Here is a 14,447-nt window from a genome sequence, read left to right on the forward strand (position 1 = left end):
TGCCTTGGCCTGAAGAAGACCTTAAACTTGACATTTCTTGAGTCAGCCTTTTTCTTCTGCTGTTCATTCTATTCCATTTTTGTCCTTCTCAGCAAGCTGCAAATATTGTGCGTGCTCTGGAACTTTTTGTGAAGCCAGACGTCCTGAGTGGAGAAAATGCCTATATGTGTGCTAAGTAAGTTTCACATTGCTCATGGAAAAGAAGATTATCCAGAAAGCTGAAAAATGTGTCCCTGCTCAACCCATTTACTCCCCCTTAGAAGTGACTAGTGCTCACGGGTGTTGAGTAGATTGTGTCTGTGACACGCATTCGGCCTCTAGCCATACTAATGAAGGGGTAGCCGTGAGGTCTGTAGCTGCTGTCTGCCCAGCACTTGTCACTGTGGTAAAGGTTCCACGTGTGTTAGCTTGTGAAGTAGACATGGTTGTCCCCATTGCTCAGGATGGGGGAACTGAGGCACAGAGAGGAGAAGAGACTGGCCTGGCTCTCACCCACAAGACGTGGCAGAGAGCCACCCCACTGTCCTGACTCTTAGACATGAGCTAATCTGCACCTTCCGAATTTAACTTCAGGTGTCACAGGCATCTGTTTCAGGAAATAGAACTTACTCTATTGAGTGGATGTCTTTACATGTAGGCCATTTTACAGTTTTAACTGCAAAGAATATTTTCTTCATTCTTTTCAAATTTCTTTATGCTGTGCCAAGACTCTGGTTTTTGTTATTATTGTTTGCTTTTTGTATTTTTTGGTGATGCTGGGGTTTGAAGTCAGGGCCTTGCACTTACTAGGCAGGCGCTCTACCACTTGAGCCACTTCACCAGCCCCGTTGTTTGTTTTTTTTAAACCTTCTTGAGATCTGCTTCCTATGGCTCTGGAAGCTGTTCAGTTTTCTCTCTGTTCCTCCCTCTTCCTTTACTTGTCGTCAGGCTTTGCTTGCGTCAATTTCCTGCTTGCTGGTTTTATCACTGGCCACATCTGCTTTGGTTTGTTCTTTCCTGTGTTGATTACCCCAAGTCAGTTTTTCGAGTGTCTTACCTAGTCGCCTGGGCAATGGGTGGTGTTCTTGCTGTAGGGCTCCACCTTCCCTGGTCATTGCTGCCCCAGTAGCTTCCCTGATTGAGAGCAGGTGGGTTTGATGTCTGGCGTGTAGAAGGCACCAGTCTCGTTAAAGACTTCTGGTTCAGAGCTGTTCTTTTACTAAGGAAGCACAAACACAGTGTTTTTCAGAGCATAAAACGAACCTTTCCCTTCACCTTCTTTACAGATGCAAGAAGAAGGTTCCAGCCAGCAAGCGCTTCACCATCCACAGAACATCCAATGTCCTGACACTGTCCCTCAAGCGCTTCGCCAACTTCAGCGGGGGGAAGATCATGAAGGTGAGCCTGGCTCAGCCTGCTCTGCAGCTTTGATTCTCATCACAGTCAGCTTTCCACAAGTGCACATTCCTGGCTGTATCCCAGAGCCAGTGAGCTCCAGTCTCTGGAGGGTAGCGCCCAGGAATCTGCACTTCTTAAAAACCTCTTACATATGGTCCAGTTTGAGAACCACATTCTTACTGGATTACCCCTCAATTTCTGTTCTTCCCATAAGGAAGGCCAGGGGTTTCTTTAGAAAAAATATGAGCCATGAAATGAACCAAGCCTTGTATGCACATATGAATAATAAAAGAAAAAGGGGAAAAAAAAAAAAGTATGAACCAGACACCGGTGGTTCACACCTGTAATCCATGGGACTTTTGAGGCTGAGATTAGGAGGATTGTGGTTTGAGACCGCCTGAGCAAAAAGTTTGTGAGACCCCCATCTTGGCCAATAGCTGGGCATGGAGGTACATGCTGTGTGAGAGGCTGAAATTGGGATGATTGTGGTTCCAGGCCCATGGGGCAAAAAAAAGTTCATAAGACCCCATCTCAATAGGGGGATAAAAGCTGGGCGTGGTGGTGGGCACCTGGCATCTCAGCAGCCGCAGGAAGCATGAAATGAGAGATCAGGGTCCAGGCTGGCCTGGGCAGAAAGCAAGACCCCATCTCCAAGAGAACCAGAGCCAAAGCGTGGAGGTGGTGCTCAAGCAGTACAGCGCCTGCCTAGCAAGCACAGCATCCTGTGTTTAAACCCCAGTACCTCAAAAAAAAAAAAAACACCAAAAGCAAGTGTGGTGAGCACTGTGCTTTGTAGCTGTGGGCTGCCCACCGTGTCCTGCTTCATGATGAAACAGGTGTGATTTCGTGATGTGGCTTTTGAGGAATGGGGATAAAAATCTATTTTTTTCATGACGGAATCTCATTAGAAGATGTCTGTTTCAGGAGAGTCCAGTATTCTGTTCTTAGTCAGAACTGATTGTGTGGTCGGGGCAAGCAAGGCCTTTGTGTCAGCAGTGGCAGTAATTGCAAGCCTTCAAAGAACCTTTCTGAAGCCATGTTGCATTTTGAATCTCTGAGAGTAGAGTCTAAGGTGAAGAATTTTCTAAACATCACCATCTGAGGAGTCGCTCGCTCCCTTGCCTTGCTTGCCCTGTGACTCCTGTGGTGCCATGCTGTCAGGTGCTGGTGCCCACAGATGAGATTGGGGTGGTTTTGCTCTGAGGAGCATATGTTTCACCTGTTAACACCTTTGAAACCACTTGTCCAGAAGAACCCAGTTTGAGAAACAGTCTATATGGCTCTTAGGGGCCCTTAGAACAAGGTGGAATTGGGGCTCATGAGTCCATAGTGTACATTGGCTTTTGAGTCAGAAAGAAGGAGCCAGATGCAGCGGTACATGCCTGTGATCCTGGCACTCAGACTGAGGCAGAAGGATGGTGAGTTTGAGGCCAGCCTGGGCTACATAGACCTTGTTCTCAACAAACTACATTATGTTGATCAAAAGAAACCAGACAAATAAGAATGTACTGTAGGAGGAGGTAGAAAACCATGCAAAGCGAATCAGGGGTGATGGAAGTCAGAATGCTGTGTGTCTGAGGTGGCCAGTGACGGGGGCACAAAGGAGCCTGGGTCCTGTATGTTGATTGGAGTATGGGCTGCATCAGGGCACACCTGTCAAAACTCAGCGAGGTGTACAACTGCGGTCTACGTGCCCATGATGTAGGTTGTACTCAGTTAAAGAAAGGGTTTGTGTGTATAGGCAGAGCTGCAGACAAGCCGCCAGTCACTGAGAGATGACTTAAAGATGCTTTTCCTCTGAGATAAGTAATGCTGGCTTGACCTTTGTTCTGACCCAGTCCATTAAAGATTAGCTCACTGTGACAGTTGGTTCAGCACCTTGTTTCTGAAGACCTAAACCCCAGCACTCTCTCCCTACCTCCTCTCTGACAGTGTTCCTATACAGTGGAGGGAAAGAAAAGAAGTGGGTGCATCTTCTTTGTCAGTTGGGAACCAATTTAGATGCATGAAGATGACAAGAGCGTACCATAAATTGTTCTTTGGGACAGTAACATGGCTTCAAATAAGCAGCTGGAAGACTCTACTTCTCAGCTGCGTCGTGTCTTTGACCTGGGGGCTCGTGCCTGGCCTTGCCAACACGCAGTTGCCCAGATTGTTAAAGACCAGTGGCTGTGAAGGTAAAGGGTAAATTGACTCTTTTCCTTCCTGACTAATTACTGACTTGCCTTTCTTTGACTTTTCAAATAGGATGTGGGCTATCCAGAGTTCCTGAACATCCGGCCATATATGTCCCAGAGTAACGGTGACCCTGTCATGTACGGGCTCTATGCTGTCCTGGTCCACTCAGGGTACAGCTGCCACGCTGGGCACTATTACTGCTATGTGAAGGTGGGTGCCACTGAGCCCTGCTCCTTGCTCTGGATGGCCAGCATGTGCTGCCTCTGGGGCAAATTTACCGCATCCATAACATCCATGTTTGACCTTTGCATGTTTATTCTGGAAAGTGGCAATGGTTTATATTTGTGTTCAGGTCCTCCTTGTTCCATGACAGAGTGAGACAATTCTTTGGAAATGGCTCCACCAGAATCTGTAGGGCTCTTGGGCTGGTGGGAGATGCCATGGTGTTTAGACCTGCCTGTGTCTGCTGCGGGAGGCACAGTAGGGTGCTTGGAGTCACCTTCAGAGTGACACAGATGCTCCAAAGAGATGGTGGGGAGCCACTACTGATAACTGTTAAGTAGCACCTGATCCATGTAGTGACTAATAGCACATTTTGGCTGCCCTCTTTCACAAGTGAGAACTAGCTGGGCTTGGTGACGCAGGCCTGTAATCACAGCCCTCAAGAGACTGAGGGAGGAAGGTTGCAAGTTTAGGGCCAGCCTGTGCTGTGTAGTGAGACCCAGTCTCAAAACAAACGAAAGAGTGAGGGTTGTGGGCTGTCTGTTGATTATTGTTTTTTGCAACCTTCCCCATGCGGCTCAGGCAAGCAATGGACAGTGGTACCAGATGAACGACTCCTTGGTCCATTCCAGCAACGTCAAGGTGGTTCTGAACCAGCAGGCCTATGTGCTCTTCTACCTGCGGTGAGGACCCTATTCCATATCCAGACAAGCTCACACCCTCTGGCACTCTCTTCCTTTTCTCAGCCTTCTCCTATCTGAAAGTTACTGGGTATTTGCTGGAGGGAAACCATTTGGGCAGATACCGTCTCCCAGTCATGTTTAAGGAGCATGTCTACAGCTGTGTAACCTTGCCTGCCTGGTTGTCAGGTGAAAGCTGGAGCCCTGGGGAGGGCAGAACAGGATACCATCTGCCCCACAGTGAGAGGCAGTTTCCTATTACGGATAGCATCGTGCTGAATTAGGCATGTTGCATGTGTCAGTCAGCTGGTGCACCTGCCTCTGTGATCAGCAGGTCTCTGATGAGCCACAGCAGCTCCTTCAGGAGGCGCCTTTCCTGGCTTGTCACCAACCTAGAGGTTGGAGGACATGGTGACTGAGGTGAGCTTTGCTGTTTTGTACAGCCCTGCTGAGTGTGGGTGATGGATTTGAGGGCTATTTGGCTTTCTGGGGCCTGAGGATCTCATCTGGAAGTCCTCTGGCTGCTCTGCACTCTGTGCTCTCTGTGCAGCTGGTTCAGGCTGTCCCAGCCTCATGGTGGCTGAAGGACCAGGCCAGAATTCAGAGAAGCCTGTTGGGACGCTCAGGGTTCCCGTAGTTGTTTCTCTGCCTTTGCCCTGCATTCCTAGAAACAGAACTGCAGTCTGGACTCTAGGTTACCCAGGGCTTCTTCACCTTCCACCTTGCAGTGCCCGTGGGCTTAGGCTGGAGACCTCCTAACTCCTTTCTTTGCTCTGACAGAATTCCAGGCTCTAAGAAGAGTCCTGAGGGCACCATCTCCAGGACAGGCTCCACCCTTCCCAGCCTCCCAGGTGTCATTCCAGATCACGCCAAGAAGAGCACTGGCAATGGGGTCACTTCCTCCCCACTGACTGCAAAGGTATGGTGTGAGCTGGTGGGGGTGGAGAGCTGTGCTTTGAGCTCCTACCTGGGTATCACCTAGCTCCAGGATCTCCTCATATGGAAACCCCAGCCCTGTGGGAGGAGTTTGCAGGCAGTGATCCTGTGTCAGTCCACGTTATTTCCTAAACTTTTCATCAGCTGCCATTGGAAGAGAGAAAGGGTGCCATAATGCACAGGTACATCTGCTCAGTAGCCCAGCTGCTGTCTAGAAGTGCTGGACAGTCTTGCCAGGCCGATTTGAAATCCCAAGCATTTAAAGAAACACCACCATGCATCACTGAATGAAGGAGCAGTTGGTAGTGTTGCCAGTGTCCTGATTTGGGTAATTAACCTGTGGTTCTGTACAAGAATGTCATTCTTTGGAAATAGACACAAACATACCTAGGGGTAAAAGGACATGGTGTTTGCAGTTTACTCATGGTGCAGAAATAGAAATACATGTACACATGTGTACTTGCAAACACACATTCCATACACACACAGAGAATGCTAAAGCTTAAGTGATAAAAAGCTAAAAATTACCTTCATGTGTACTTGAAAGTTCATGTTGACTCAGTTTTACCAGCTGGGTGATAAACATGTCCTCATTACAGCACACCGATTCTTTAGTTTGGTCAGGCTTTTCAGTGACTTTCTGAGAGGCCTTTTCTTCCCACTGAAGGCACAGTCTTCAGGGGTTTAGCCATTTGCATAAATTTGTCTTTCCCTTCAACGTTCAAGAAAACAAAAGCTGAAATGACAAGCATTGGAATTGATGTAGCAGTTAATACACGTAATCTCAAAGCACAGCTGGGACCTCCAGTGCAGCTTGGGCAAAGTCAACAGCCTCCCCAGTACAGGAGGACCTTGGGCAGGCTGGGTGGCTAAGTGTGGACAGGGCACACAGAGGCAAAGTTGCTTCATTTACCTTACTATGAGTTGTCACTGGAAACAGATTTCCAGACACACTGCTAAAAAGTCATTTTACTTTAAAAGACATACAACTTCCAGAGATGAAAAGGGTTCACAGTGCAGTGGGAGTATGATTCCTGTTGGAAAACAATGTGAACAAAGAGCAAGCTGTTGCCAAGTGTCAGGAAAAATGCAGAAGAAAATAGACATCAGTTGATTAAACCTCTGGAAGAGGGAACACTGTAAGCTTAACGTTGAGAGAGAAAATACAGAAAAACTAAGAAGTATAAGTTGGGTAAACTACAATTCAAATTTTGTACATAAAATACTAAAAATAAACAATACAACTTTAGAAATAGTCAGAGGGGCTGGGGATGTATGTCAGTGGTACAGCACCGTGTGTGAGGCTCTGGGTTTCATCCCCAGCAGCAAAAAAAAATCGCAACAGATGCAACAGAAGATTAATGTTTGTAACATGCTAAGAACCCACTGGGATGATTGGTGCAGAGGATAGGAATGGTGAAGTAACAAGAACCAGAAACGGTCAGATCATCCACACACAGCAGAGTAAACACAGTCTGGCCATATGCGTGGAAGCTGGTGAGAAAATTCATATTTAGTAAACCCATTTCCAGAAAATCAGCGTGGGGAACTAACAGCAAAAAGAGCTTCAGTCAAGATTGTCACTCAACAATTTTTTTATTTTTTATTTTTTTGGAACTTAGGATGAAACCCTGGGCCTCTTGCGTATGTCAGGCCAGTGTACGACCACTGAGTCCCCAGTCCTAAACAAGTATTTTTAAAACACTTCCTGCTTGTAAGACCTTGCTTCAGTGTCAAGGGCTATGGTGGCAAATGAGAGCAACAGATAGGGCCTCGTGAAGCCTGTGGTCAAGCAGGGAAGGGCCAACATGAAGCATTTCAGTACACATGGATTCTTTTCATACAGTTGGAGAAGTAAGAAGGGGAAGTGATTAGCACTGTGTTGTTAGTTTCAATGAATAAGGGACATTGCAGGCTGTGTCAGCTGATCATGGAGAAGGCAAGGTGCTGGTCAGACGTTGAGGATGTTGAGTGTAACCTGTGAAGATGCTTCTGATTAGCGTTAATATAAAACGGGTCTGGGGGGTGTTGAAGAGAAGACAGAAAACGTCAGCATGCTCGCTCATAAATAGTTATGTTAGGTGATGGGTCTTCGCTACTTTTTTCTCAAGTCTTGATGAAAGCTTACTGCTTCCATAGTGAAGCTGGTCGTAAAGCTGCATACCACCTGCACAAGCCGTGAGACACTGAGGCTGCTCAGAGAAGCAGCAGTGCTCCCCACACCCACAGTATGCTCTTGAGGCCACAGCTGCTGCCAAGGCCTACTTTGGCCTCTGGGTGTCACCTGGCCGGCACCCCTGGGGACTCTGACTGTGTTCCGCCTTGCCCTCCTTTAGCGGCCAGATTCTGTGCTGATGAGAAAGCTGCATTCTCCTGAGGAGGTTGGTGTGCCCACGTCCAGGAACAGCTCCACGCTAGGCTTGAAGTCACAGAACGGATATGTTCCTTCCAAACCATCCTTGGGGTCCCCTTCCCCCAGACTTGCCCTGACACCCACGCATATGCCAGCACTCCTGGACGAGCCAGGAAGGAAGGTGAAGAAGCCGGCGGCCCCACAGCCCTCCTCCCCAGCCCTCCGGACTCCTCAGGGCTCACCTGGTGCCAGTGAATCTGGGAGCCGGCGGCAGGGCTCCTGGGACAGCAAGGACACTGTCCTCTCTACCTCACCGAAGCCAACAGCCCAGGCCACTGCCAATGGGCAAGGGCCAAAGGGGGAAGACGAAAGCGTGGACCCAGAGAAGGGGGCTTCCAGCAGCTCCAGCCCAGAGCACTCTGCCAGCAGCGGCCCGCAGGCCTCCCAGAGTGGAGCCGTCAGTTACCGCGATTCTCAGGGAACAGACTGTCCCGCCGCTGGCCACACCAAAGCGCTGCCAAGGGGAACAGAGTCTAAGATGATGAAGCTGAAGTCCCCTGCCCTGGGCAGCAGCACCACCGCCACCACCGAGCCTACAAGCTTCCTGTCTCCTCCGCCAGCCAAGAAGCTGGCTCTCTCTGCCAAGAAGGTGGGTTTGTGGGGTCTCAGTAGAGAGCTAATGGAGGCGCGGGAGGGGTGGGTGGAGGGCTTTTGCCCCCTTATTCCAGCAGAGCAAGGGGCCTTTTGGCATTCCTGGCAATTTGGAAGTGACAAAAGAGCTATCCTGGGGTGAAGGTGGAAGGGTTTTGAGGGAATGCCAATTAGGAGTAGCCGACACCTCTCATGGCTCCAAGAGTCAGGGCCAGGCAGTCCCACTTTTTTGTAGCTGGACTTTTCTAATTAGCCACAGGCAGAGAGTGGGGCAGCCAGGACATCTGTGGTGAGCAGGGACGGGAGTTTGCCCCACTAGGACTCTGGTGTAGAGGCTCTGGAGCTGGGGGCCCCTCTGCGTGGCTGGGAGCTTGGGGGCAGTGACCCAGTGTGGCAGTTGTGCTGAGATTTTTGTTTAAATGTCCTCCTTTTTCCTTTTTGTTTCTAACCAACAACATTCTTCTGATTCTTCTTCTGCCATCCCCTCCCCCTGCCTCCCCCTTTTTTCTCCTCTGTCCTCTCATCCTTCTTTCTGGGCTTTTTGTTTTGTTTTGTTTTTATTTATTTTTATTTTGTTTTTATTTTCCCTCTTCACTCACGGAAACCTTTTTTAGACCACCAAGTTTTTATTTATGTCAATAACTGCAGGCCAGCACCCTGCGGAGGGCGACCAGCAATGACCTCCGTTCACCTCCCCCTTCACCATTCTCCGACCTCACCTACCCCATGAAAACCACTCACCCCGTCGTTGCCTCCACTTGGCCTGTCAGTAAAACCAGGTGAGCTTGGGGTGCAGGTCCTGGGGCCAACTTGGTAATGTGTGTTTGGCTGGTGAAGAGCCATGGGGCAAGGAGGACAGAGGCCACCTCCCGTCTGTCTGTTCCTGTCTGGGAAAGGAACTCCATTCGCTCAGAGGCAGTTCAGTCTTCGCCATCCTGATTTTTTGTTTTTGTTTTTATTTCTCATCTGTCTACCACGTGCATGTCATGATCTGGAGGCCAGGAGGCTCTCGCTAGCCCCAGGACAACACTCCATAAGGAAAGAAAAGGCCTTACGTGAGCTCAGTAGCTTCTGAAGCCCTTCTGGCTGCTGTGTCTGTGTGGGTCGTGTCCAGGGTTGTGTGGTGGTCTCCTTAGCCTTGCAGAGCATCCCACTGGCCTTCTGTCTGTTAGCTGCATGCTGGCCTCTGGAGAAGGGCACCGTCTTTCTGTGGGAGCTTTTTCAGCTCATCTGTAGATGTTCTTGAGGATTTGGTCCTTCCCACCCAGTGAGACACTGCCACAGGGTACTCACATGCTATAGGTATCTTAGCTGGCAGACTTGAGAGTCACTGACGAGTGGCCAGTGGAAACATGAACGTCCTTGACAGCTGGGGAGGGGTGAATCAAAGAAAGGGCACTTGTGAGGGGTGGGGAGCATGCCCTCGATTCTGTTCTCAGTGCACAAGTCAGCCTTTCCCATCACCCTATGAGGGCAGCGTCAGTGCGTTCCTCCCCAGCACTCAGCCTCTGCCACTGCCACACCCCCCCCCCAACCATCATCCCTGCACACCATCCCTGCACACGGCCCTGCCCTAGCATGGTACTGTTGCATGTGGTAGATCCTTAAGCATTGAGGCATTTATCGAGTATTTTTCTTTCTTTCTTTTCTTTAAAACTCACTTAGAGTGAGGTGACATAGTAGAAGTGGCCACTGTAATCTCTGGTTTAGATATTGACAGTCTCTTGGAATTCAGGAAGATTTTGAGGCCAGCAGCATCACCTCTCATGGCGGGAGAACACGTTTTCACACTATTTCAGAAAGGGATTCTGCTCTCATGGGCACATGGCTGGCAAGAGGCAGGTCAGACACACCTGATGTGGCTCTCAGTCCCACCCTTTATGCATCTCACAGATGATTTGGCACTACAAATCGGTTCCCAATTTTCCTGGTCCCCAGATTCTGAGAAGCATAACCACAAAAGATGCTGGACCTGCACTTGCCTTTCCTGGAAGGCTGTGTCCTTCAGGGGAATGCTCAGCTGTGTCTGTTAGAGATCGGAAGATAAACGTGGACAGTTTTCTTTTTTTCTGACCATTTATTGCTTAGTGATGCTTTCCTTCTTAACACGTTTTAATTGGAAACTAAAAACATCAGAGTTTGTAGAAATACTTTGAACTGCTTGGTGTCTACAAACCGAGACATAAAGTTCTTGTTAACTTTTATGTTAAGTAGACTTTCAACTTTATTAAAACGTACATGTAATGTCTGTGTGTCTAAGGAAAAAAAAAACGCTTTTAAAATTCTTAGGTAAAAGGGGAGATAAGGTGAGAGTGGGCAGAAAGAAGAGCTGCACATGGATCCTCTAGAATGACCTTCCTGTTACTCATTGCTCCTACAGGGCCGTGTCACCTGCTCCCCACTCATCTCACCTTCTGAAGCTTCCCGTCATCCCCCCTTCCACAGTATTGTCCAGTAGAAGCTCCCAGCCCCAAGGGATATCAGAGCCACAGGTCTGCTCCCCTGCCTGGACTGCCCTGCCTCAGGTCACCGGGGACTTAATGTCCCTTTCACACCAGCTGCTGGAGGACAGCAAGGACCCTCAGAGCCCCTCCAGGAAGAGGAAGAAGACTTTCATGGGAGAGTCGCGGAGTCTGGGCTCAGAGGCACGCCTTCCACAGTGCCTTGGGGGGGCAGCAGAAGCACCTCGCAAGAAGAGGAAAAGGAAGAAAAGGAAGTGCCTGGAGGATGTGGCTGGGGCCACTGTACAGGAGGTCCAGACACAGGGGCAGCCTTGGAGCCCCAAGAGCAGGACAAAGGGCCAGGCAGAGCTGCCAGCCTACCCAGGGAAGGAAGAGGGCACCCAGCTGCAAGTAAATGGCCGTCCAGTGGGTCATGTCCTGGATGGCCACCTTGTGAGTGGCAGGAAGAGGAGGAGGACAGGAGTGGAAGGACTCACAAAAGAAGTTGGTCCCCCTCAGGACCCACCTCGGCACAGGTAAGGGCAGGGCTGAGGTGTGCCTGTGTCCCCCATCAGGAGAGCAGAAACGATGGGTCCAGGTGTGGGCCAGTTGGAGAGGCAGCTGCTGATCAGGACTTCTGAGAGTGAGCTCCTGCTGCGAGCACCAGCAGCTGTCAGTTTCTCACACTGACAGGGCACGGCTGTGGCCTGCATGGCCATCACTGTGTATAGGGTGGTCCAGGGACATGGCCAGGTCAGGTTATGTGGCTAGATGGGTCACAGCAGCCAGTACACACATGTAGGACTTGTCCCAGTGAATTGAGGGTCACTACATGGTGGGCCTCTAGCATCATGCTAGGAGGGTATAGGCAGCAAGCCTTGCACACTTCAAGCACTTTGCTAAGCTTAGGGTAGAGTGAATGACATTACAGCCAACAGCTGCCCCAGGCTGTCCTCAGTCACGTTGTGTTGGAGTTTTCTGCAGTTAATGGAGATGGCTTGGGGTAAGCACCTGCTCTTACCTATGGTGTGCTCTGAGGGCTGACTGTGTCCTCTCACTCCCAGCAGCTGCTCCCCAGCAGACCACAGTGAGCACGAGATCAGAGCAGAGTCTGTGAAGAAAAAGAAAAGGAGGAAAAGAAAACACGATGTACGGCAGGAGGAAGAAGAAAATGAACGTCCGGAAGGCCAGAGGAGCCCTAGGCCCAGTGTTGCTGTAGTCCCTGAGTTGAGCCTCAGTGGTCAGCTTCCTGGGGACCACCTAGGTGAGGGCATGGGGTGTGTGGGAGGTTGCTGTTGGCAGCAGTGCTGGTGACACTTGACTGTCCTTTACTGCGAGCCATTCCCAAACACTAGTATGTGTTAGTCAGCATCCTAGCACTATAACAAACACCTGAAAGAATCAGCTTACAAAGGGAAAAGGAGTGTTGTGGTTCACAGTTTCGGAGGTTCCAGTTCAAGGTCTGTTTGCCTCTGCTTTGGGCCTGTTGCAGGACAACACTTCATGACAGGAGCACATGGTGTAGAAAGCTACTCACCTCACAGCCAGGAAACCAAAGAGGCGAGACCGAGGTCCTACCACCCTCTTTGGAGCCACACCCTCAATAGCCTGAATGTCACTTTTTAAAGATTCCACCACCTCCCAGTACTGCCTCCAAAACATGGGTCTTTGGGGATCATTTAGGATCCAGACTGTAGCAGGCCACTTTCCATTTAGAGCTGGTCTCCCCCCTCCATCAGACCAAGGACCTACACTGCTGGTTGTGGGTGGTTGTTTTCTGGCTTTTTGTTGTTTTCCATTTTCTTCTTTCAAGAATTGGCCAGGACAGCTCCTTTTTGCTTGGGCAAAATCGTTGCAAGTAAGTTAAGTGTTTCAGTGTTAGTACGCCAGCATTTGTGGTAAGGGGCGTGTGATTGCTTCCTATGCTTCATTGTAAACATATATAAACATCTCTTGGCTATTCTGATTGCAGGGCTGGGACAGGCTCCTCTCGTACCCTGGAACAGAGAACGAGAATCCGATGTGGTCCAGGAATTGCTCAAATACTCATCCGATAAGGCTTATGGAAGAAAGGGTACGTCCTGAGTCAGGGCTAGTGAGTCCCGTGGACTGGCTTACTTTTGAGAGAGAGGAGAAAGGAGTCCTGGTGTAGCATGAGCAGGGTGGGCAGGCACTGTCCATCCTTAAAAACAAGAAGATAATCTAACCATTTGTTGTCCTCTATAACCCCCACCGGCCATGGCATGAAGATGGGTTATGTCCATGGAGGATGATCACAACAGCCCAGGAATAGGACAGAGTGGAGCACCCACTGCTGGGTTACCCCAGAAGAATGGCAGGGCCTGGGTCAGGAGGGGCAGGGTGAAAAGTCTCCCTGATGCTGAATTGGTGCTTCTAACTTGGAACCTTGCTTTATAAGTCAGACTTTAAAAATGAATACAAGACCCTTTATCTCAATGAAAACATGGGTTTAAAGAGAAGTGAGGAGGTGGTGCCAGTAGCTCACACCCGTAATCCTGGTGGAGATCAAGAGGATTGCAGTTTGAAGCTAGCAAAAATAAAAAATGGGGCGGTGAGGCGGGAGGTGGAACAACCCCATCTCAGAAATACCCAACACAAGAAAAGTGTGCTCAAGTGTTAGAGCATGTGCCTCACAAGAGTGAGGCCCTGAGTTTAAACCCCAGAATCACCAAAATAAACAAACAAAAGAGATTTATAGTTGCTGACATGGATTTTAACAGTCATTTGATAGCTTCCACATTGGCCATTGCACATGTGGGTCACTCCATTCTCCCCTTCCCTCTTTGCATGTTCATTTCTGCTAAAAGGCAGCCCTGAGAAACTTGGAATAAACGGAGTAGACAATTCTAGATGTCAAGTGAATCGTGGAGTAAATCCACGGGGTGGCAGGGAACCCACAGGCTGCTGACCCTAGGTGTGTGTTACGCAGTTTTGACCTGGGACGGTGAGCTGTCCGCGGTCAGTCGGGATGCAATTGAAGACAGCAGATTGGCCCGGACCCAGACTGTGATTGACGAATGGGATGAAGAGTTTGATCGAGGGAAGGTATGGCGTGTGTCTGTGATTGTGGGCGTGCTGCTGTGACTCAGCTCAGACTGAGGGCAGGGGCAGTATGAACTTGGAGAGTAGTTTGAAGTGGCACAGAGCAGCAGTGATGAGGCTGGAGCCAGCCTCCCAGGTTCCTGCCCTAACTCAGCCACTTTTCTTAGTGTGGGCATCTAGAGGGCATGGCAGGGCCTCCCACGAGTACTGTTGCCTGTAGCATGAGCATGGCACCTGCAGCCAGGACGCACAGTGTGTATGTGCAGTCGGGAGCCAGCAGTGCTTTGCGGGGGCCCTTCTGGAATTGTGACACCTGATTTCTATATAGGAAAAGAAAGTGAAAAAACTCAAGCGAGAGAAGAAGAGAAACTTCAATGCCTTCCAGAAGCTTCAGAGTAGATGGAACTTTTGGTCTGTGACTCATCCAGCTAAGGCCACCAGCCTCAGCTATCGCCGCTGAGCTTGCTGCTGTCGAAATGGGTCAGTCTAGACTTTGTGTCTGTTTTGTGTGGTGTATGGCGTGTCTGTCTATGGTATATGTGCCTT

General features: G+C 49.6%; 1 protein-coding gene across 11 annotated transcripts in view; it reads left to right on the forward strand.

The window, feature by feature from the left end:
* Usp36 (ubiquitin specific peptidase 36) overlaps positions 1–14,447 on the forward strand; it is a 34,469-nt gene that overhangs the window by 17,422 nt on the left and 2,600 nt on the right. For 10 of the 11 annotated variants that reach the window (XR_012438407.1, XM_074044986.1, XM_020158103.2 and 7 more), the window contains 12 exons: positions 93–175; positions 1,266–1,377; positions 3,625–3,765; positions 4,360–4,460; positions 5,238–5,376; positions 7,730–8,395; positions 9,046–9,176; positions 10,778–11,374; positions 11,903–12,102; positions 12,811–12,912; positions 13,789–13,904; positions 14,230–14,381. Coding sequence is in view for 10 of the 11 variants with exons in the window: in XM_074044986.1 (XP_073901087.1) it covers positions 93–175; positions 1,266–1,377; positions 3,625–3,765; positions 4,360–4,460; positions 5,238–5,376; positions 7,730–8,395; positions 9,046–9,176; positions 10,778–11,374; positions 11,903–12,102; positions 12,811–12,912; positions 13,789–13,904; positions 14,230–14,361 (2,520 nt within the window). In the remaining variant the exon portion in view is untranslated. The remainder of the gene's footprint in view (positions 1–92; positions 176–1,265; positions 1,378–3,624; positions 3,766–4,359; positions 4,461–5,237; positions 5,377–7,729; positions 8,396–9,045; positions 9,177–10,777; positions 11,375–11,902; positions 12,103–12,810; positions 12,913–13,788; positions 13,905–14,229; positions 14,382–14,447) is intronic. The other variant, XM_074044990.1, reaches the window with a different exon arrangement.

Source organism: Castor canadensis, chromosome 11 (assembly GCF_047511655.1).
Source record: "Castor canadensis chromosome 11, mCasCan1.hap1v2, whole genome shotgun sequence".
Classification (NCBI taxonomy): Eukaryota; Metazoa; Chordata; class Mammalia; order Rodentia; family Castoridae; genus Castor; species Castor canadensis.